Source organism: Lissotriton helveticus, chromosome 6 (genome assembly GCF_964261635.1).
Source record: "Lissotriton helveticus chromosome 6, aLisHel1.1, whole genome shotgun sequence".
Classification (NCBI taxonomy): domain Eukaryota; kingdom Metazoa; phylum Chordata; class Amphibia; order Caudata; family Salamandridae; genus Lissotriton; species Lissotriton helveticus.
In genome coordinates this window covers 1,326,875,066-1,326,896,651 of record NC_136067.1, presented here as the reverse complement: position 1 = coordinate 1,326,896,651, position 21,586 = coordinate 1,326,875,066, and the positions used below count along the sequence as shown (strand labels likewise).

The window sequence follows — 21,586 nt, the reverse complement described above, 5'->3', positions numbered from 1 at the left end:
GACCAGGTTTTCCGAGATGTAACAAGCAAGCCACCATCTCACTGTCTGACGGAGAACTGGGGCACGACCTCCTCAAAGCCAGTAGCAGTGAAAGTTGTACTCTGGGGCAATTGCATTCGCACTGTAGTGGACGGTAGAGCAGACCTGCATAGAGACTTGACGCACAAAGAGGCACAAAGAGGCGCTTTAGAATTGCGGTCAGGCTGATTTGTAAAACAAGGCGAATTGACAGCGGCCATGGAGGAACATGCCCAAATGATAGAACGGCTACGCTACCTAGATTTTAGAGCTTACCGGCAAAGATGAACGAGGAGAGGGGGGACAAATCAGGCAGTCTTTGGGCATGGCTTCTAAGCAGTGGAATACCAACTTCCCAATCACCATAATTAGCACAACCTTGACACAATTAGTTACTAGTCAAGTGGACATACACAGTGTATTCACCACCAGCCCTAAAGGACCCTCCTCAGTAAGATTACGTTATCTCCCATTGAGCCCCTAGATAGAGACAGACTCATCACTCCAATCACTGTAAAGGAAATACGAGGTGCCAAAAAGGGTACGGCCACTAACAAGACTTCGGGACTGGACGGGTTCCCTATTGAATCTTATAACACATACGAACACCTACTACCTTCCAAGCTGCTAGAGCCGTACCAAGCGGCACCGATGGAAGGCCCGGCTACCGTACCCCCTCCCAAAACCGCTAAATACCCCATAGAATTAGATTTGTACCGCCATTGTCTATGCCTGGGTCGGATTGCAAGGCATTAAGCAAGATATTTGCGGGTAACTACTTGAACACAAGCCAAAACTGGTCCATCCAGAACAGGAATGTTTTTCCCCATGTAGAGATACCACGCTTAACATATGCAGACTACATAGAGTGATGGAGCTTTCTCCTGCCCAGTGGCCCTATGCTGCTTTCATGGTACATGATTTGGAGAAAGCGTTTGATATTGTAGACTGGAATTACCTATTCTTGGCCATGACCTCTTTGGGCATCATGGGTAGCTTACAAAGGCTCATTCGCCTTGTTTATACAGAGCCCACCACCCGAGTGAAGATTAGCCAACGCATCTCCCCTCCGTTACTGGTGAGCAAAGGAAAGTGGCAAGACTGCCCTTTGTCTCTGCTACTATTTGCCCTGGCAATGGAAACACTTGCACAGAGGCTCAGACAGCAGAGCCAGGCATGGGTCATTCAGTTAAAAGGAGAGACACATGCTGTCCATCTATACATAGATGATGTCTTAATTTACATCCGGGATATCTGAACCAGAATATCAGACATCTGGAATATCCTGCTGGAATTCCGAGTAGCCTCAGGTATGGGAGTAAACTGGGTCAAATCCTGCTTGTTCCCACTGAACCCTGATTGACCACCACAACACCTACAGATAAATTCACATCCTCTTTGCTGGGAGCCCAACACATTTCATTATCTCGGCATACATCTTTACCATGAGACGCAAGAACGTATAGATGGCAATCTCACTAAAGCCACTGCCTCCCTCTGCCCCAAAATGGTGTTCTGGAGTACGCTTCCACTCATGGTACAGGGTAGAATGTCTCATCCAAAATGGGGATGCTCTCTCGCCTATTATATTACTTCCACAACCTTCCTGTACATATACCTAGATCCAATTTTCACACAGTACAAGCTACCCTAGGGATCTTGACATGGAACAAGGTCAGATGTGGAGTCATGCTGTGCAATCTACAATGCAGGTGGACAAAAGGGCGCTGAGAGCCTCAAACTTTGAACACTATTACCTAGCGGCAAAGCTCCAGTGGCCAGCCCACTGATTCGCAGGACGCAACACAGAGGAGCTGGGAGCACTCTCTCCTAATTGCGTGCAGTGTGCGAAACAGGAAACTTCCTTCCATGAGCACGACCCACTCTGGAGTGTAATAACCTGCTGCACATAGGACACAACAGTTTCCATTGCAGCCTGCACCTCATGCCACCCATCCCTCAATATTCTCCTGAAATTCAATTATGTTCCATCACGTTGTTCCACAACATGATTTAGAGGGAGGGTCTGTCCATATGGGAGGCTGCCAGGGTGGGCAAATTGGGAGCACTATTCCATGAAGCGCACCCTTCGATCGGATGCAGGTAGATTGTGAGCTGCTAGCTGGTCACTTCCTGGCACATAGCTGTCTACTAGCTGAACTGGGCCGGATGTGGCACATCACAAATATGGAGCTGGACCAACACCCACTCATACATACTGTAGGAAAGTGGGATCTGTTTCTTATGGTTACCCCCACTTTTTGCCTGATGTAATGCTGTTTTTGACTAGTCTGACTGGGATCCTGTTAATCAGCATCCCAGTCTATCTGCTTTCTCCCTAAACTGCTAGGTTATGCACTTAGGTACACCCCAGATTGGAAGCTGGGGTACCCCTGTTAGTCACTAGTATATGGTACCCATGGCATATGTACCCCAGAGGTCTCCCATGGGCTGCAGCATCTATTATGCCACCCATGAGAGACCATTCAAAAGAAAGAAGAAAGAAAGATGCTAAGGTTTGGGCGAACAAGCTTTTGTTGCAGCACATAAGGCCAAGGACTACAAATGGTCCTGCAGTAAGCCAGGTGTTGCAGACCAGCGAACACGAAAAAAGTATCCGAAGGGACGGGAAGCAGAACTGAGCTATTGCAGCATCTCTCTGAAGCAATTGGAACTGAGTGAGTCTTCCCTAGCGGAGTCACAACTATCCGTTCCGCTTTGGCAACAGATATTACATACCGACTTGCCCGATGGGGAAGCAGAAAGCAGAAAGATTGCCATTGAATCCTGCGCTGGGTCTGAGCGGATGGTTGTGGAGGAGCCGAAGGATGTGGTGCTCACAGCGCCTGGCCAAGATAGGGTTGCCCAGATACTGAAAGAGGTAAACTCTTACAAAACTTCCATGGAGGCGAAGATGTTGTGGCCATAGAGGTGGGCCTAGACCAGGAGGGCGAAAACAAACTGCGCAAAAGGGTAACTCAGGGGAGTCATCCCTTCAACAGTTGTCTGGGCCTTCAACCACAGTTACAGGAGCTTTCAGACCGTATTTGCATCTAGGAGAACAGGGTGGAAGACGTAGAAGGCCCGGAGTTCTTTAAATCCTTTTAGAAGAGGGTCCTCAAGAATTTGACTTGCCTCCCTGGCAACACTAATAGCAATGATCCAAAAACAAAGCTGGAAGCCTCTGGGCAGAGGCACGTATTGGGCCTTGCCCCTTTTCAACCTGGACTGTAAGATCCCAGGGAAAATCATTGCGAACTGCATTCAATTCTGTCTGTTGCCCTTGATCCACCCGAACCCATGCAGATTTGTTCCAGATACGAACACTTCCTCGAATATTAGGTGCCTCTTCCACATATTAGATGGGCTATCGAAGAATATCTCAGGGCTTTGAGGGTCTAAGGCATTCAACAGTCTTTCCTGGTCATATCTCTTTGCGGTCTTCCGCGACATGGGGTTTGGTGCGGAACTATTAGCCTGGATTCTGATCCTGTAAGCACTTACTATGGCACGAGTAAGAGTTGGATAGAAAGATTCAGAAAAGTGACACATTGACAGGGGCACCTGACAGGGTTGTCCAGGATTACTGCAGTGTTTGGGTTTGGCTAGGAACTACTGGTGTGCAGACTGCTGCCACTGGGTGGCGAACATGAGCTGACAGTGGCAGACCTGGAACATGTCATATCTTTATACATGGGTGACATCCTGATTTGCCAGTTATGCAACTCCTCGATTGCTTTGCTACACTTTTGTGACCTGTAAATAGACAGAAGTGTAGCATTTCTCCTTGTTGGACACATACGTTGTTGGTTGGGATTGCACCACACGAGGTCCCAGTTGCCATGCACACCTTCAAATATCTGGGTATATGTATCTACAGAGACCCAAAGGACTTCAGCGAAGGTGGTCACCTCGCTTTACTCGTCAGGTTCGGGCAGAGACTCCTGCTGTCGCCCACTAACTGCGTCGCACTGGCAAAGAGGATTGCCTTGACGTGACTTTTGTATGTGGTTGTCAATGTCCCCCCTGCAGTTGCCTCATGCAGTTTCATGATTTAAATGGATGGCTCCGACTTTTTCTGGGAGCAGGTTAGGTGTTGCGTGGCCCTGGAGAAATTGTACTTACCCTTGACAGAAGGTCTGGGGGTCCCACATTATGCGCTGTACTGCCACTCTTTCTCAAGGTAGTGGTGTATTACTGATCCCACTACCTTCACCTCTAGTGTATTCATCAGAACCCCCTTTATGGTTTTGCCCGTTTTTTGCACAGGTTGGGCTGGCAGTGCACCAGTTGCAGTGGTGGGAGCCTCTAATGTGGCCTTGGAAAGTTGTTTGCAGAGGGGAATCACTCTTTTCTTCGAGGACCTCTGAGAAATACGCAGCATCCCTGTGGGGAATTGTTGTCGCAACCAGCACTTAGAGGCAATAGGAAAAGTGTGGGGTTATCTGGAAAAAGAACCTGAACCAGCGGTACACATGCTATTGATGGGGAGTTTTACAAAGCATGGGATTACTAACATATATAGGGCATTGCGACAGAGGGTGGAGCCGGTGTTCCCCGGACTGAGACACAGCTGGAGTCAGGACTTCTAAATTGACCTCACAGATGCAGACTGGCATCAGGTTCTGTGTCGCATTTAACTGACCGAAGAATGCACGCCTGAAATTATTAGTTTAATTATGTCCACAGTACATACCTGACACCCTTGAGGCTGCACAGAATGCTCAGCACTATGATACATAAACGGCCCCTCTATGGTTCAGACCATGCAGACTTTCACTACATGACTTGGCAGGTGCAGCACTACACCCTTACTGGGCTGACTCCTGCGACTATGTTAAAGGGGTAACAGGTAAATACCACATCAGTATCCCAAAACTGGCGTGCAGGCCTACGGCCCTGTCCTAAAAGCGACAAGGCTGGGAATAAATGTATAGTCTTGGCAATTTCTCTGGCATGACAAGCAAAAGCAATGAATTGGAAAACGCCCCCTACTTTGGGGTTGGAAGCTAAAGCTCCACCGCTTGGCACTGACCAAGGACCGTGTGACCGAGCCAGTCAAGGTAACCAGATCACAGGGTGGGGCGCCATACTGCTAGCACTGGAGCCTGCCTCTGATCTGCGGCCACCGTGACTGTCAGCTGCCTGATCTTGCCCGTTGGACCTGCCACCTGGGTGGACCAGTCATATCGGTTCCTGTGGGGAAAGGCGGGAACATTTAATGTTGCTGACATCTCTCCAACCAGGCTTCTGGCTGCGAATTACACCGACCATCCCCAACACCCGCTCCCCTCACTCCCTGCATATTCCAGTACACGCAGCAACCACTACAAATTTACAATGATATAACAGAATCGGTGGTGGTTGCCTCACCCTTCCCCTGGGAGTTGTTACACATATGTTCAAACACCAGACAATGAACCAGTTACACCCTGTATCATGTATTGTATTGTTGCTGTAACACTCTACGAAAGACTGTGTTTTCCACCCAGCATGCACATGCCTTCTTGATATCCAAACCTTCAATTAAGAGCAAGAAACAAAGATGGGACTGACATCTTTCAAAGATCACCTTCAATTACAAGTACTTTAACGTCCTACCTTAAGAGAGGGAATCCCACCACAGATTGATCATCATTCAGATGTACAAAGATCTACAAGAAAAGTACAAAAAGTAATTTTTGTCTTATTATGGCTATGCAGTTTACAATCAACTCAACAAGAGACAAAGGTCCAAATGAGTTAATGTGAGTATTAGATTACAAAATACACTATACTGATAGAAATAGTTTTAGATCATTCTAATCTTCTTGGTTGGCTTTGGTTAACATACTGCAGACGAAAACTACAGACAATGTTGAAATGGGCATGTGAAACTGCCGTATTTTAGTAAATGATGGTGACATACCTATCTTCGAGTTTCTTGTTAATTTTCTGGTCGTGGTTAATGATCAACTGGATAGTAATTGCCAATGTACGCTTTGACAAAGTGCTTTAGTTCAGAAAGCCAGCCAGTGGTTGAAAGGAGTTTCTCTTGTGCAATTTACAATTTTAGCTTAACTGGCAAAGTCAGTAACACTGGCTTTCCTGTGGTAATTATTGCAAATGCATCAAGGCTATTTGAATAGGTTAGCAAAATAAAACCAGGCTGTATTCGTTGTTTCTCTTAAGTACTAGATTTAAAAAGAACCACGAGGGCAGGAGAACTACAGTGAGGTATACAAATGAGGACATTCGTAGAGGGAACGAAAGCATCGATACAACCAACATAGAAGACAACAGCACATAGAACTAGTGACAAAGGAGAACAGTGGAACACAAAAGCAACACTGAAAGAGAACCACAATGACACATACTATCACAACCATATACATCTCTTCAATCGGAGCTCGGAATAAAGTAGTAGCCTAAGTAAACTGATGATACACCGCATCGAGAAAAGTTTCTCAATGCTGTATATTATTTGTCAGGTGGTAATTTTAAAGAAAGTAATGTTTAAGGTAGCATTTTCCCACAGAACAAAAAACGATTTTCTCCAAATAAATGACATGACTCAATCTAGAGAATTAACATAGTTTATTATCATCTATATGGAACCCCTCACCTCTCTACTCAGAAAATCCAACATCCCCTTTCACCTATATGCGGACGACACGCAGCTGTATCTGGAAACGACCTCAATTGAGGACATCCAGAGACTAAACAACACGCTCAAGGAGGTACAAGACTGGCTCTCAACCAATCACTTGAAACTGAACCAAGATAAAACAGAAATACTACTTATTTCCAACAAAGATGATAACCCTCAAATCAAAGAATGGCTCAAAGCCATTGATGCCCTCAATGGTAACCTTTCCCTAGCAGACTCGGTGAAATCTCTAGGGTTCACCCTAGACCCAAAACTCGACATGAAGAAACACATGTCAAGATCTGCTAAAAGTGCCTTTCTCAACCTTAAACTACTATACAAAATAAAACCCTTCCTCCCACCCAAGGACCTTCAACAAGCCACCCAGGCTCTAGTCCTCTCCAGAATAGACTATGGAATTGCGACCTTGACAGGGACAGCAAAATCCCACCTTACCCCTTGAAGACGACACTCAACGCAGCAGCATGAATGGTCTCCGGAATTAAGAAATTTGAGCACACCTCTCCAGCCCTCAAAGAACTCAGATGGCTCCCAGTGAAGTTGCGAGCCAGTTTCAGAACAACCTGCATCACGCACAAAGCCCTGCATACAGGTAAACCAGAATACCTGGCCGCCAAACTCAATAGGGCAGGCCAGTCCAGAAACCTCAAGAGCTCCAGCTCTCTACTGCTCATCCCGCCCAAATCTCGCAAGCACAGAACTACAGCCAAATCTTTTGCTGGTAACACTCCCAAAATCTGGAACTCCATTCCTCCCCACATTAGAACAATCTCCTCATTTTCAAAATTCAAGAGGCTCCTCAAAGACATCTTCTTCGACCGTACTCGAGGGATCTGAGAGACCCTGGACTGCCCCCTATTCTGTCACTACAGCTTTACCAAAATTCCAAGTCTGACAACAAGGTCGCAGACCAAGATATCTTCTGGATACAAACATTCTATCATCAGATTCTGTATGTTTGATTTTCAGTCTGCTCACTATTTTATTTGCTGTATATGTTGTGAAGCGCTCTGATACCCTTTGGTCCAGCTAGCCCTATACAAAACTACTAAATAAAAACATTTAATTATAATGCAGACAATGTTGCTTCTAAAGGGGAAAGCTTTCAATTAAATCTTTATTTTGGTTTGTTTTAAAAACCATAAAAGATATACATTACACATGACAGTAAAAACATTTAATTTGATAACCTTCCAAAAAAGGTACCGCTAGACCAATGCATACTTATTAGGAATCATATTTCCAATACAAGACCTTTCTTAGCCATTACAAAAATAAATATAGATAACTTTGCAAAATTTTTAATTTTAAAAGACATTGAGGAGTTACATCGAATCTCATTGTAGGTTACCAAGACTAAGGTATCATTTGTGGCATCCATAAAATAAACGTCATGGTTTACGACTCTAATAAAAAGATTTTAATAATCATGATATAAGATATATATGAAATACAATATACAGAAAAGAGAGCACATTTTCTTCAGTACAATACCGGACTAATATGATATTAAGAATTAATAATTGACAGTGAGTTCCATATGTACTAAGTAAAGTGCAAATGCAAAAGCCGGTATACTTCAAGTATTCTAAACTAAAATTTCAAGCCTTCCTTTTTTCTTATTAAACTTACATCCAACAGGTACCTACTAACACTGAAAACCACTACTTGAGATGTATCTGTTCTCAGTATTCTTTCTCTCATAGCAGGATCTTGTACCCAATAGCCGGCAAATGGGTTTGATCCATTTCCTTCTATATTTTGTGTACGCTGGGCAGAAGAATAGTAGATGTCATTAATTTTCTTTTGAACCCGTATGGCATAAGGCACAGCACTCAGTACTATCACCCCTATGTTTGCGGGCCCATTTTGATGTATTTGAATTTATCTGTAAAACACTGTATCGAAGTTTCGGATATAAAGATTTTGCTAACTGTCGCTGTACTTCGTCCAAGAATGGCTCGAAATTCCAAGTTGGTTTCATTGAAAGGAATCGTATTGTTAGTGTACCTGTGGCTGAACTATGGGACAAGCAAGCTATCTTGAATGTAAGCCAAAAAGGTTAGCTTTAATATCTTTTTTGAGGCCATAGACAGTTCAGCAGGGTCCTCCCAAAAATTCTTAAGTCTTAATTTATGAAACCAATCATAGACATGCTTCAACCATGGCAAACCTATACCGTTTTTGAGCCTAAGGATTTCCTCTAACCCTTTTTTATAATGGACGAGTTCAACAGTGGACCACAGACGTACCCAGAATAATAATGGTCGTAAAATTGCCTGATAATCTGTACAGCGTATATTTAGGTCCATTACAATGGGTATTAGCGGTTTACGCATTGGAAAGCTTAGCAATTGTCTAAAAAACTTATTTTCAACCACCATAAAAGTGTTGAGGGCCCCTACAGTTCTGCCCCATATAAGGATGCTGATTGTGCCCTATATTTATATACCTCAAGGGCAGAAGATACCGCTTTAGACATACTACTCTCTTGTTTTTTTATTATTGGTAGAGAGTTTTGGAGTAAAATAGTCTTACTTTTCTCCAATTGCGGTTTGCAAGTCATTTAGGTAACCAAAGTGGTACCTAAATAGTTAAAATTATGCGCATATTCTAGCTTCTGATTTTTGACAGTTAAGTTCTTTTTAAAAGATTTATGTGGATTAACTTCCATATATTTTGTTTTGCTAGAATTTATTTCTAGACCCTTTGCCTCACAATATACCCCGAAAGTGTCTATTAAGCTTTGTAAGCCTTTAGGGGTTTGGGATATTAACCCCTTCCATGCTGGTGACGAACCCCAGCCGTCACGCTCCACGGTGCTCGTGTGCTGATGGCGGCTGGGGTTCGTCACGGCCCCGCCCTGTTCGTTCGGCAGCCGCACACGGGGGAATCGCGGCCGCACGGAAGGGGTTAAGATGGTGTCGTCTGCAAATAAAAGCATATCATGAAAATAGGGTGGGTGCCAGCACACATCCCTGCCTTACGCTCCGGTTTACCTGAATAGATTCCGGAAGCTCGCCCCTCTGGCCCCATCTAAACCTTGCAAAATTGTCCTCATGTCATCTTATTATCTGCAAGAGTATTTCCCCCGGTACCCCTAGTTTTTTTTAGGAATTTCCAGAGGAGATTCTTAGGGATGAGGTCGAAAGCAGCCTTTAGGTCAACAAAGGCGATGTACAGATGACCCTTCTTAAATACTGTGTATTTCCAACTCATGCAGAGGAATCTAAAGACCTGGTCAATTGTGTAGTTTTGGCTCTAAAACCTGCCTGATATTTTGATAAAATGCTATTCTTCTCAAGCCAATCATTCAATTTTTTTAAAATTTGCAGTGCATATATTTTCTGTAAAACATCTATTAAACTAATCGGTCGATAATGGGAAGGGTCTTGGCGGTTACCTTTTTTAAAAATGGTTGTAATCTCAGCCCCTTTCCATGATTCCGGTATGGGGCACCTGCAACAACTGAGTTACATACAAGATTAATATAGTAGCCCCAAACTTCTTTATCATGTTTCTATAAATCTCCTGGTATCTTGTCTGGTCCTGGTGCCTTCCCCGGTTTAACTGCATCTATTGCTGCCAATGTTTCATCCAAACTAAAATATAATGGAGCTATGATTTTGATAGTTACATAATCTTGAAGACTGAACTCTATTTCACTCATAAATATTGAATAAAGGTGGGAAAAATGGCTTACCCAAGTTTTTTGCATCTAAAAAGAGGTCTTTGCTGCATCTTCCCTTTTTATTACCTTTAGATATCAGGCACCAAAAGCCTGAGTGATCTTTGACTTTAGCTGCATTACTTAGTTCAGTCCAAATATCATCCCAATTTTTCTTGGTTTGGACTAATAATCTCTTGTACTTATTCCTTTTATCCCTTAAAGCCGCTACATGTTTAACTTTGGCTGCCAAAATGAGTTCCTTTTTTGCCTCAGAGCATTCTTTGTTATACCAGGGGTTATCCAGATTACTCACATCTGTTATCCCCTTTTTACGTTCTTTGGGGATCCTACTTAATATGGGTGTCAGAGCTTCTACCAATACCTGGTGTATACTCATAATTGGAATCTCTGTAGCGAATGAATCTACATACGGGGAAATAATCCTTGCAAAAATATCGTAGATCTGCTTCATGGCTACTTCATTACCCCCTGTGGAAGGCCAGTTTAGGGCTCTACAGCTGTTACTTAATAATGCTCAGTAACACTACAATTGGTGTCTCCTACCCTCAAAGTAGCTGGCGGAAAAAGGTGGGCAGCAAGTGTCAGACATAGGGGATAGTGATCGCTCTCAGGTCTGTCATCAACTACCAAGTCATGTAGAATTGGCCATAAGGCAATCGATACCAGAATATCATCTATACAACTCTTGGAATTACTGCTACTAAATGTGGGAGCATTCGGGCTGTCAGAAGGCAGTCGGCCATTACAGGCTCGAAGGCCATGTTCAGAGACCAGTCTTATTAGCGCAGATGTACAGGGTACTACAAGGCCACTTTCTAACGTGGGAATATTATTAACCATATCTTCTTCTTCGAAGATATTTTCAAATCCTACCACAAGTTCAAATTTACTATTAAAATCACCCCCCACGATTACCACTGACCTTGGGTTAAGTGAAGATAAGAATTGATCTAAATGTTTAATAACCTAGAGATTCCCTACTCGCTAAGCTGGGTCTGCTGTAGACATTTACTATGTACAATTCATTTTGATCCGGTGTTAAAAACGTTACTCCCACAATGTCCTGAGTTAGGTAGTCCACCTGCTTTATGTCAATATCTAGGGTAACTTTTATTCAAATAACAAGACCTCCTGAGGGCCTCCCTCTAACCGAAGGGGTGGCAACAACACTATATGTTTTGAATCCTACTTTGTGGGGTATTTCCAAAGCCCATGTTTCTTAAAAAAAAATTATTTCATTTTGTCCAATATACTCCTGCCCCACTACATCCCCTTGATTTCTTTTCAACCCCGCAATGTTCCAAGAAATCAATCTTATCTCTGTTTGGCATTCGTCCCTACTTTGTTGATTAGAAACTCCTTTCCTTTCGTTTCCTAATCCTAGAGTTTCCTGAGCTTCAACAGAAAATTTTGAATTGGAGTTATATTTGGAAATGCCCATTCCATTATTTCCAGTAAATAGGATGAACCAGTCCCGTTTTCCACACTCACAGAGAACTTTGCCAAAAGGGAGGTATTGTTGGAAAGGTGAGGCACAGTTTTACACTTATACTTTTCTTGGCATGCAAAACACCAGATGATCGCAATGGAATGTGATCGTTTGGCACATTCACTACACACCATGAATTTTGTTTCCGATCACATGATAAGGTTGGGAGGTAGTCAAAGGAGGCATGAACTTGCCTCGCTAATAATACAATTATAAACAGTTGAAGCCACATCTTTCTTACAAAAATCGAAAGAATATTGCCTTGTTCGGGTTTCTGGAAGAGAGGTCAGGGTCTTTGTTCCTGTTTGCAAAATCCAGTTTCAGTCAGTGTTAGTTTGTTTTGTGTAAATGGTGTGATTCAGTACTGTTTCATGCCACATGTGATCCCCTACATAGTGAATACTGTGAAATGAGTTCCCTGCAGTGTTCAGGTTGTTGTTGGGTGTTCATGATAGGGCTCGTCGTTTCATGCTGTATGTCATCCTGCATTCCATAATTTTTTTTTACTTGTTCTGAATGTCATGTTTCAATACTGTTACGTGCCACCCATTACCCATGTACTGTTGGTACCATAAATTATGTGCCTCATGTCCTCTTGATGGTGCACAATTTCAGAGCCCTGGAGTTGAGGTTGAAGAGAGCATTGGTTTTTCAAGGTGCCTGTCAGTGTCATTAATGTTTCAAGGCTATATATTTATCAAATTGTGGCCTCTTGGCAGAGCACACCCAGGTAAGCTCACATATGTGCAAACTGTATTAGGATTTTGTGTGGCAGCAAGCAAAGCTAGGCACTGCTTTTGAAACAGTTCCTGTGGCTTGAATGTCTAGAATGTGGCTGATGTAACTGACATTCCTACTGTCCGTGTTGTTTATGTTGTTGTCAGTACTACTATACATATTTCTTAAAACTATGGTGTATTGTGAATGTTGTTGGTGGTAATTTGCATTTTGGTGATAAACTGGGACTCAAGAGGAAAGTTTGTTTCGGCACTTTCGTTATGGTGTCTGTTTTTTTTAGAGTCCTTTGATATTTTATTGCTCCTTGTTATTCATTTTTTTTTGTAATTTGTGTTGCTTGTGGAACAGCTGAAACTGTTGGATTTTGAAACATTTTGCTCTGTTTCATCGCTTCTTTAATTTTGCATTCTAGACTCCAACAGATACATGGGTGGGGTTGACCAGCAAAGCCAGATGTTTCAGCCCTACAATTCTGCACATAAGACTTTAGTTTGGTGTAAGAAACTAGCTGTGCATCCATAGCAAATGGCAACGTGCAAAGCATACGTCATGAAGTGCTATTCAGCTCCTGGATGCAAGAGGTGCTTTCTTGATTTTGAGAAGGCTTTCATTTGCAAACTTGTTTCAGTTGAAGCTGGTTCTCTTCCAACTGACTTAGTGCATTTCAAGGTTGTCTGGCTGACACTTTCCTGCACTTATTCCTCCAAAAAAGGAGAAACATCAATCTTACCCAAGATGTAAAATTTGTGAGAGAAAGGGAATCAAACACGCAACCAGAAACTAATACCCCCAGGGTCCTGCATAACCTGCCCTATGCCACCCCAAATGTTTTATTTTGTATCACACAATGGAGAACATTTGGGAGACTTCTTGAAAAAGGAAGATTTGTAGTAGTACATTTCAGGCACCGATTCTTTACAGATTCTAGCATATAGAAACACATTGCTTCTTGTCTGTTTGCCATGTTCATCCTCCATCAAAAAGTGGTTGATGTTCCAGCTGCTCTATGACAAGTACAATACAGTCAAAGCACTTCACATAACTGTGGATGAGACAAATACCACGTTGTAATACAGTACTATGCGCCCCAAATCCTAAAGCCATTAGTAGTTTTGAAAGCGCTCTTTAAAAAACTTAGGATAGTCTGCCCCAACAGGTTTATCTTAGTCTCAAAGGAAGATATGCTTGCACAATCTAAGGCATTTAGGCCACAAGACATACTCGGACCCCCACCCCCAACTTATACCCACACACTGGAAGGAGTTGGATTTAACACAGTGATGGGTCTAAAGGCACACAAAAGACATTTTCCTGAGCTTTAGGTGGGAACCATGAGCAGGATTACTAAGGGTTCACTTGGCATGCATACTGTATTAGTGAGGACCTCCAGGGATAAAACTTGTAAAGCTTAGCCTAGGTTTCTTATCATTGGGATGTCATAAACTTTGTTGAGGCATCAAAACACTTTATGTCAGGCAATATGTGTTGAGAGGTGTCAAACTTGGCTCAGTGGTCTTGGGATCTGGAACCCAGATGTGCCATGGGTCTTTGCTGATGCTTCAGGCAAGGTCTTGACCCCCTCCTTCTTCACGTACCTTCCTTTCATTTTTTTCTAAGAGACTTTTCAACAGGACAATTATCATCTACTGTTTTGAAATTGCTGCACACCTACCTCTATTCAATTCCATCTCACTGGGTAAAGATCCTCTATTATGCTGCCTCATGAATGGCATCCATCTCATGAGGCCTTCTCTTCCTTTTTCCCATACCCATGGGACATCTCCATTATCCTGTTTTACACTCTGGCAAGGCATCTACTTTTCTCTTCCAAAGATCTCTCTCAATTAAGCTTGCATCCTTACCAGGTCTCATTTCCTATAAAACAGCTTCAGACGGAAGAGCCCTTACTGTCTCTGAGCTACACTATTCCAGTAATAAAATCATTTTCGACATTTCAGCCCACAACAAAATTATTTTCTGATCCACTCTCTATTAATATTTCCCTTCCTCTCCTGTTTGCAATGTCAGCTGTTTGTAGGAAGCTCTTTCTCAAACTTCTCCCCTACACTCCACTCTTTTTGACAAGCTCCTAACCTCCTTTTGGGATCCTTGTTGCTAGTGTGCTGCACCACTCTATCTTGCTTAGTCAGGAAAAGTAATCGGGAAGTTAGGGTCAATTATTCATCCCCTGTTGCTCACTCCAATTGTGGAGCAGTAGCATCCAGAGCTCTAGCACGAAGGATGGAGAACATCTTTAGATCCGCAGACTGGTCGTGAGCAGAAGCTTTGAACTTGCATATGCACTCTCACGATCTGTTACACAGTAGAAATTTCCCTTGGTTCAATAAATAGGAAATCTAAGATTTTATTAAGGGCAATGAGGCCAATACAGTATCCCTTCCACCATTCTCATTGGGTACTGTATCTTTCCTCAGCTATCACCTCATGGTGCAATCCTTTTTGAATTATTCTTTTCAATTAACTGAGATGTCATGATACAATGAGGTATCTTAACTAATATACTCTGCTCTGTCTGGCCCTTTTCATGACTAAAGGTATTAGTTGACTTCCGTACAGATAACATTTTGCCTTTGATGACTGATTTAATAAGAAAAGATAGAAAAGTTTGAGAAACTAGGTGTAGCTAAAATGTATTCCAAAGTTTAGCCCCTGCGGAGAAGAAGGCTCTTTCTCTAGTGAGTACTCTGCAAGTAACAGGAACGTGGAGAAGAAATTGGCCTGCTGCTCTGAAAGAGTGGGGAGGTGATACCAGCTTAATTTAAAAGCCAAGATGGAGGGAGAAGAATGCAGAGCCTAATGAACGATGTTTTAATATTCCAAAATAATATGTTTCCGTATTGGGAGCCAGTTAAGTTGTTGTAAGGTAGCGGAAAATATGTTTCCACTTCTTGCAGCCAGAGAAGTCTGGCAGCTGCGCTTTGGATGAGCTGGAGATGACTCTCAGGCAAGCCAAGGTAGATTTAATTCCCATAATCCTTCATAGATTGCACAAATGTGTTGCTGATTTTGAAATGGAAATTGGAATTAACTAAAGATAGACTTTCTTCAACATTTGATACCATTTTTGAACACCTCTTATATTTTAATGGAGTAATTTGTGACCGATGTTGAACTTTGGTACAGAGGGACAACATTCACATTTCTTAGTCTGTAGGTATTTTTATTATTTCAAACATTTCATCCAATGTTATATTTCAAGTGCCATATAATTCAACACTTTATCTGATAATTCATTTCACATGTTTTACATAATACTTTAAAGGGGGTGTTATAGTTAAATCCACGGCAACAATCATAAATAATTTTTGTTTCTTAAGTTCACATTTCAATCATAGTTTTCAATTCTGATGATCAAAACACAAAAACAAAAAGGAGAAATCAGGAAGTGTAAACATTGCTAAAATTCACGTTTAGAACTCTAGCCTAATTCATATGGTTCAACCACTGATGGTTCAATGACCGGTTATCATAGCAATATGACATATAGGGTCTCTAGATGAACCAGAGACATCTGCTGCATTCCATGCGCATTTACATGTGAGTTTACCAATTAAACCTAAAGAAGATCACCTTTCTGCCCCTTCTACATTGTACTGGTATGTATCCACACCCCATTGTGCCTTACTTCTCTTTAGTGGTACCTTGGCTACTTTCATATTTAGTGGATGTCACTTTGCATGGTGTGCAGTGCTTAGCATGGTATCTTAGTTCAGTCCATTTAGTGTTTATCATTTTATAGTGTGCGATAAAAGCCAATATTGGTAACCGGTTATTAGAAAATAGTCCAATATGCATTAGAACTTATGCCTGAGCAAAACACGATTCTCTGAAGAATGCCTTCCAATATCAGATGAGTTCGTACCGCCTGGTTTTAAAATGCACCAAGCTGATAGACCAAGTAAGATAGGGAACGTAGTTGCAGTAACAACTAGGCAAGATTTGACCTTTAAGGTAGGAATCCTGTGCTGGGGGTCAGGTGTTGATGCCCTGACTCTTTCTATTAGAATCAAATCTATAGGCTTTAATTTTTTACTTTTATAATGTCCATCCCAATCGTTTGTTATCCAATGTGATAGAGAAGTCCGGAACTCTCTGCCTTAAATAGAAACTCTGACCGTATTAGAGGACCTTAAACAACGGATAGAAAGCTCAGTAGGTCCGGCCAAAAGAATACAGGGGGTGAATTAGCAGTTTCTACAAGGTTTACCATTATTTCACATCCACGGACTTGAAAAATAGGAGGAAATAATGGTTTAAAGCTAAAATCGTTCTTGTGAAAAATAAATGTATAGGAAGCGCCGTGAGACATTTAAATATGGGTTGTTATTCTTAGAAAGGAGTCCAAGATAAAAGTAATACGTGTCAGAAAGCTGAAAAAAATCATTTTGTACCTCCAGATCCGGAGCCCTCAGTTCTGTTTTCCAGCCAAACTGCTTTATGAGGGCTATTCCAATCATTCGTCCCAGTTCCTGAAAAAAGAAGCAGTGTATTTTTTAGAAACAGATGAGCCGTCGATAAGATCATAATAATGATGTTTAGCGAACATTCAAAATCATTTTAAAAGTAAAAAAACAGGAGTGGGATGTCAAATGGGTGTCATAAAGATGTCCCACCACTTACAAGGTGCCACTCCAGCTGCCTGAAGCTTCACTTGAAGCATCTGGTTGCTGCTATCCCTGTTCCGGGTTGTGCCTGAGGTGTGGGCGTGGGTATGGCATGGTGACTAGGCTCCCCTAGGGTCATATGTATCAACAGACCCTGAGCGATTCCTAAATTGCGATTTTTAAGGAATCGCTATTTAGAAATTGCAAAATGGTATGTATGAAGAAATTCGCTATTTTTTAGCGATTTCTTAAAATTCCTTAATTGCGATTAGCAAATTGGTAATCGCAATTAAGGAATAATTTCCCATTCATTTCTATGGGCCAGATGGCCCATAGGAATGAATTGGAAACTATTCTCAATTTGCAATTTGCTAATCGCAAATTGAGAATAATTTCAAGGGTGCAGGGGTGTCTTAAGAACACCCTGCTGCACCCCTGAAAATGACATGGGTGCGCATATGGCGCACATACATGCCCTAAGGGCATGTATGAGCGTCACATGGCACCATTGGATTTTCAAAAAAATGCTTTTTTAAAAGAATTCGCAACTTACCACCAACTAGAAGTTGGTGGTAATTTGCGATTCCTTAAGGGCATTTTGGAATTTCTTTTTTCCTTGATACATTGCATTTAAGGAATCGCAAAATTTGCAATTCCTTAAATGCAATCGCAAAATAAGGAATGGCAAAATTTGCGATTCCTTATTTTGCACCCAATTTGTTTGATACATACCATTTTGCGAAAATGGGTTCGCAAACGCCGAAAGTCTGCGAATTTCGGCGTTTGCAAACCCATTTGGCCTTGATACATATGGCCCCCAATTCTGTAATTTCCAACAGCCCGACAAGTGTAAACTTGACAAGATATGTGTAACTTGGCAAATGAAAGTTGCACAAGCAGACTTCAATTCCTTTTCCCTGGCAGAGGCTTAATCAAAGGGCTGGTGAAGCAGACTGCGGATGGCAATGTGCTTGAATCAGTGCATTGTTGCTACATGGAGAAGCCAGCCATTATAGAAGCTAGGTACATCGCAAAGAGGCGTTAACAATGGATGTCAGATTAAGACCAACATAAAACCATTGTAACTAATCGCACAGAGCAAGAAAACACACCCACTTAAGATTTTGCTTATTTATTAAGCTTCATGGTAATTGCCCTTGCTTTGTTACTCACACACTTTGTCAATGCGAAGCTGCAGACTATTAAGCATGACATATGTAGCATGCCGCCCAGCAGAATCCTCAGAGACAATAAGGACCACCTATGCTAATCTAGTCAGTTGTCAAGTGTATGTGAGCTGGGATGATGGACTCTCGAAACCCAGGAGCTTTAAGATTCCATTCACACTATCTTCAGTACATTTGGGCACACTAAGCTAATAAAGCTGCTTGAAAATTCATGTCTCTCGGTTGTGCCATAATTTCCTTGAGGGCCTCCCCTAAATGAGGGAAGAAAACGCGTTGGCTGCTGTGTCTACATTGTACAAAGAAGAAATATCGTTTTTGAAAAGTAAAGGATTTTAACAATGAAATCGTATGATTGACCTAGTCTTCCTTGCAAAATTCTTGGGATCCACTTACTAGGAAGTAACTTAAATGCTGTTTGTAGAGATTGTTGCTGTAGCCTCTCCATCAGCAAATTGGTAATATTAAGAACACCTTCTATACCTTCAAGATCGTCTGAGGGAAGTAAATGCGTTAGCTGGCGTGTCTACATTGTAAAAAGAATACATTTCATTTTTGAAAAGTAAAGGATTTTAACAATGGAATCGTATGATTAACCCAGTCTTCCTTGCAAAATTCTTGAGATCCAGTTACTAGAAATTAACTTCAATACTGTTTGTAGAGATTGTTGCTGTAGCCTCTCCATCAGTAAATTGGTAATATTAAGAATGACTTCTATACCTCCAAGACCGTATAAGGCCAGGCTTGTCGGCACTTACTGTAGTGCTTGAGTGTGCTTGCTGTTAGATGATGAGTAGTTTTTAACCTTTTAATTTTTCTTCCTTTTCATTATAACCTGTTGGCTTTTTAGATAGCTTTTATACCTTAGTATGAGGAGTGGGTGTTATGTTCCCGGGTAAGGCCCATGTAGCAAAGCTGCTAATTTCTTACACTGTCCTATCTTTTCACAATGACATTTCTGCAAGTGAACTTTTGCACATATTTGCATGCACGACAAGGTTAGAATTGTTTCTCTGGAACTACTTTATTTACACATCTAGCTCCCCACAAAATTATGACAATGCCTTAAACATCATGTACAAGGCCCTTTACGCACTATGTACAAATGTCATTCTATCTTCATCCACGGGGCGATAGAGCTATCTACATAGCCATAACATTGCTAATCTACAATGTACATCGCAAGGCTGCTTCCTATTATAAATAATGAGTATCCCGATAGATTAGCAGACTTCATCACTTGGGAGGGGGGGGGGGGGTTATTATGTTCACGACCATGACAGGCTCCTACATTATCTCTCACCAGGTATTGGGGCTGGCAGTCCGTTGGGAGATTCAAGGCTTTATACCCACAAACCCTCTAGATGCACTTAGAGTAGGGTTTTGCATGGTAGGAGTACGCCAGATTACTGCCCTGCTTATATGCCTGCATATATACATTGTTTTAGCACATTTACGCTTTTGGTGCTTGTAATCACATTTATCTGCTTCGGTCTACTGATTAATTGCAGCACATTTCTTATATACGAGATCAACGTTGGTTCAATAAATGTATTGAAAACATCCCACTGTATATCCTCTATATTTCTCTGAGCACAAGTATGCACGAGTGACTGAGCTAAAGGTTCTGATCTGTTTCCACGATCCCCGAGGAGACAGGGTTGCCATGCTCAGTGGTTGCCAGAAACTATTCGCTCCCTGATAAGGTTAGGGGAGCGATCTGTTGCACTGTGAGCTAGCTGGTCTATAGGCGAACATAGCCTGGGGAGGAGTCCAGAATCAGTCTAGGCACCAAGCCCCTAGTTTATGTTGTCCAACAAATGCGCAGATCCTATGGATTAGTAGAAACTACATAACAACGCGCATATATATATATATATATATATATATATATATGTGTATGTATATATATATTACCTACTGGCGGTCGCCAGTAGGTATATATAGTTAGGATTTTTTCTCTATGGGATTTTTGAAAATTCTATGTCTAATAACTTTGGCGTTTGTGGACGGAATTGGCTGAAATTTTCAGGAAAATGGCACATTTCGTTTCTGAGCAGCCCTTGAAAATTTGGGGGGGGTTCGTCAAGGGGGGGCCGAGAAAAAAGGGGGGTCCCAAAACGTGTTTTTAACATTGAGTTTTCCATAGGGCGGTTGGCCTCACTTTTAGCCCGAACGGCTGAATGGATTTGCACGAAACTTGGCAAAATTGTAGGGACTGGTAGCCCGATGTGCCTTTTGTAGGTCTCAATATATGTGCTACAGTGGATTTTGAGAAATTAACGTTTAAAAAAAGATATATATCTGTAACAGCGGACCGGGCAGCGTCCCAGGACGCGTACTTTGCGCGCAACGGAGCTATGTGAAGCGAAGCTGATTGGTTCTCTGGCGTCTGTCAACATTCCAAAAAGTCCGTAGCGGCCGCCATCTTGTCTCTCGGTGGGATCGAGAGACAAGAGGAGGCCAAAACGAAGGGGGAAATGACCATAAGGGGGCATAGTAGATCCTCGCTGACCCCCTAGGTTTGATGTGGAGGTTTTAAAAGGGCCCCGCGGGGCAAAAAAAATAATAATAATAATAATCGAACGGCTGAATGGATTTGCACGAAACTTGGCAAAATATTAGGGACTGGTAGCCCGATGTGCCTTTGCTAGGTCTCAATATATGTGCTCCAGTGGATTTTGAGAAATTAACGTTCAAAAAAAGATATATATCTGTAACAGCGCTCCGCTTCGCGTAACGGAGGTTTGCGAAGCTGATTGGTCATTCTGTCACTGGGCTATAGTTGGGCTACATCTGGCTGATATTTGGGCTACATTTGTTTTTTTGTGTGTCTGGCGGCCATCTTTGGGCTACATTGGGCTACATTGGGCTACATTTGGGCTCCAACATATATATAGGCCAATGTAGCCCAATATATATTTTTCAAAGTTAATTTTCGTAAAAACCACTGGAGCATATATCTTGAGACATAGCAAAGGCACATCGGGCTACCAGTCCCTACAATTTTGCCAAGTTTCGTGGAAATCCATTCAGCCGTTCGAGCTAAAAGTGAGTCCAACCGCCCTATGGAAATGAAGGAAATGAATGGGTAATTTGTAATTAGCAAATAGCTAATCGCAAACTAGGAATGCTAAAGAATCGCTATTTATTCCTTAAAGTTCGCTATTTAGGAAATGCAAAAAACTTTGA

The 21,586-nt window shown here is 42.1% G+C and overlaps 1 protein-coding gene across 3 annotated transcripts in view; it reads right to left on the bottom strand.

The window, feature by feature from the left end:
- Positions 1-21,586, bottom strand: part of THUMPD2 (THUMP domain 2 tRNA and snRNA guanosine methyltransferase) — a 392,304-nt gene that overhangs the window by 250,855 nt on the left and 119,863 nt on the right. For all 3 annotated transcript variants that reach the window (XM_078649056.1, XM_078649054.1, XM_078649055.1), the window contains exons 4-5: positions 16,998-17,075; positions 5,620-5,672 (exon numbers count right to left, since the gene is read on the bottom strand). In XM_078649056.1, coding sequence (XP_078505182.1) covers positions 5,620-5,672; positions 16,998-17,075 — 131 coding nt within the window. The remainder of the gene's footprint in view (positions 1-5,619; positions 5,673-16,997; positions 17,076-21,586) is intronic.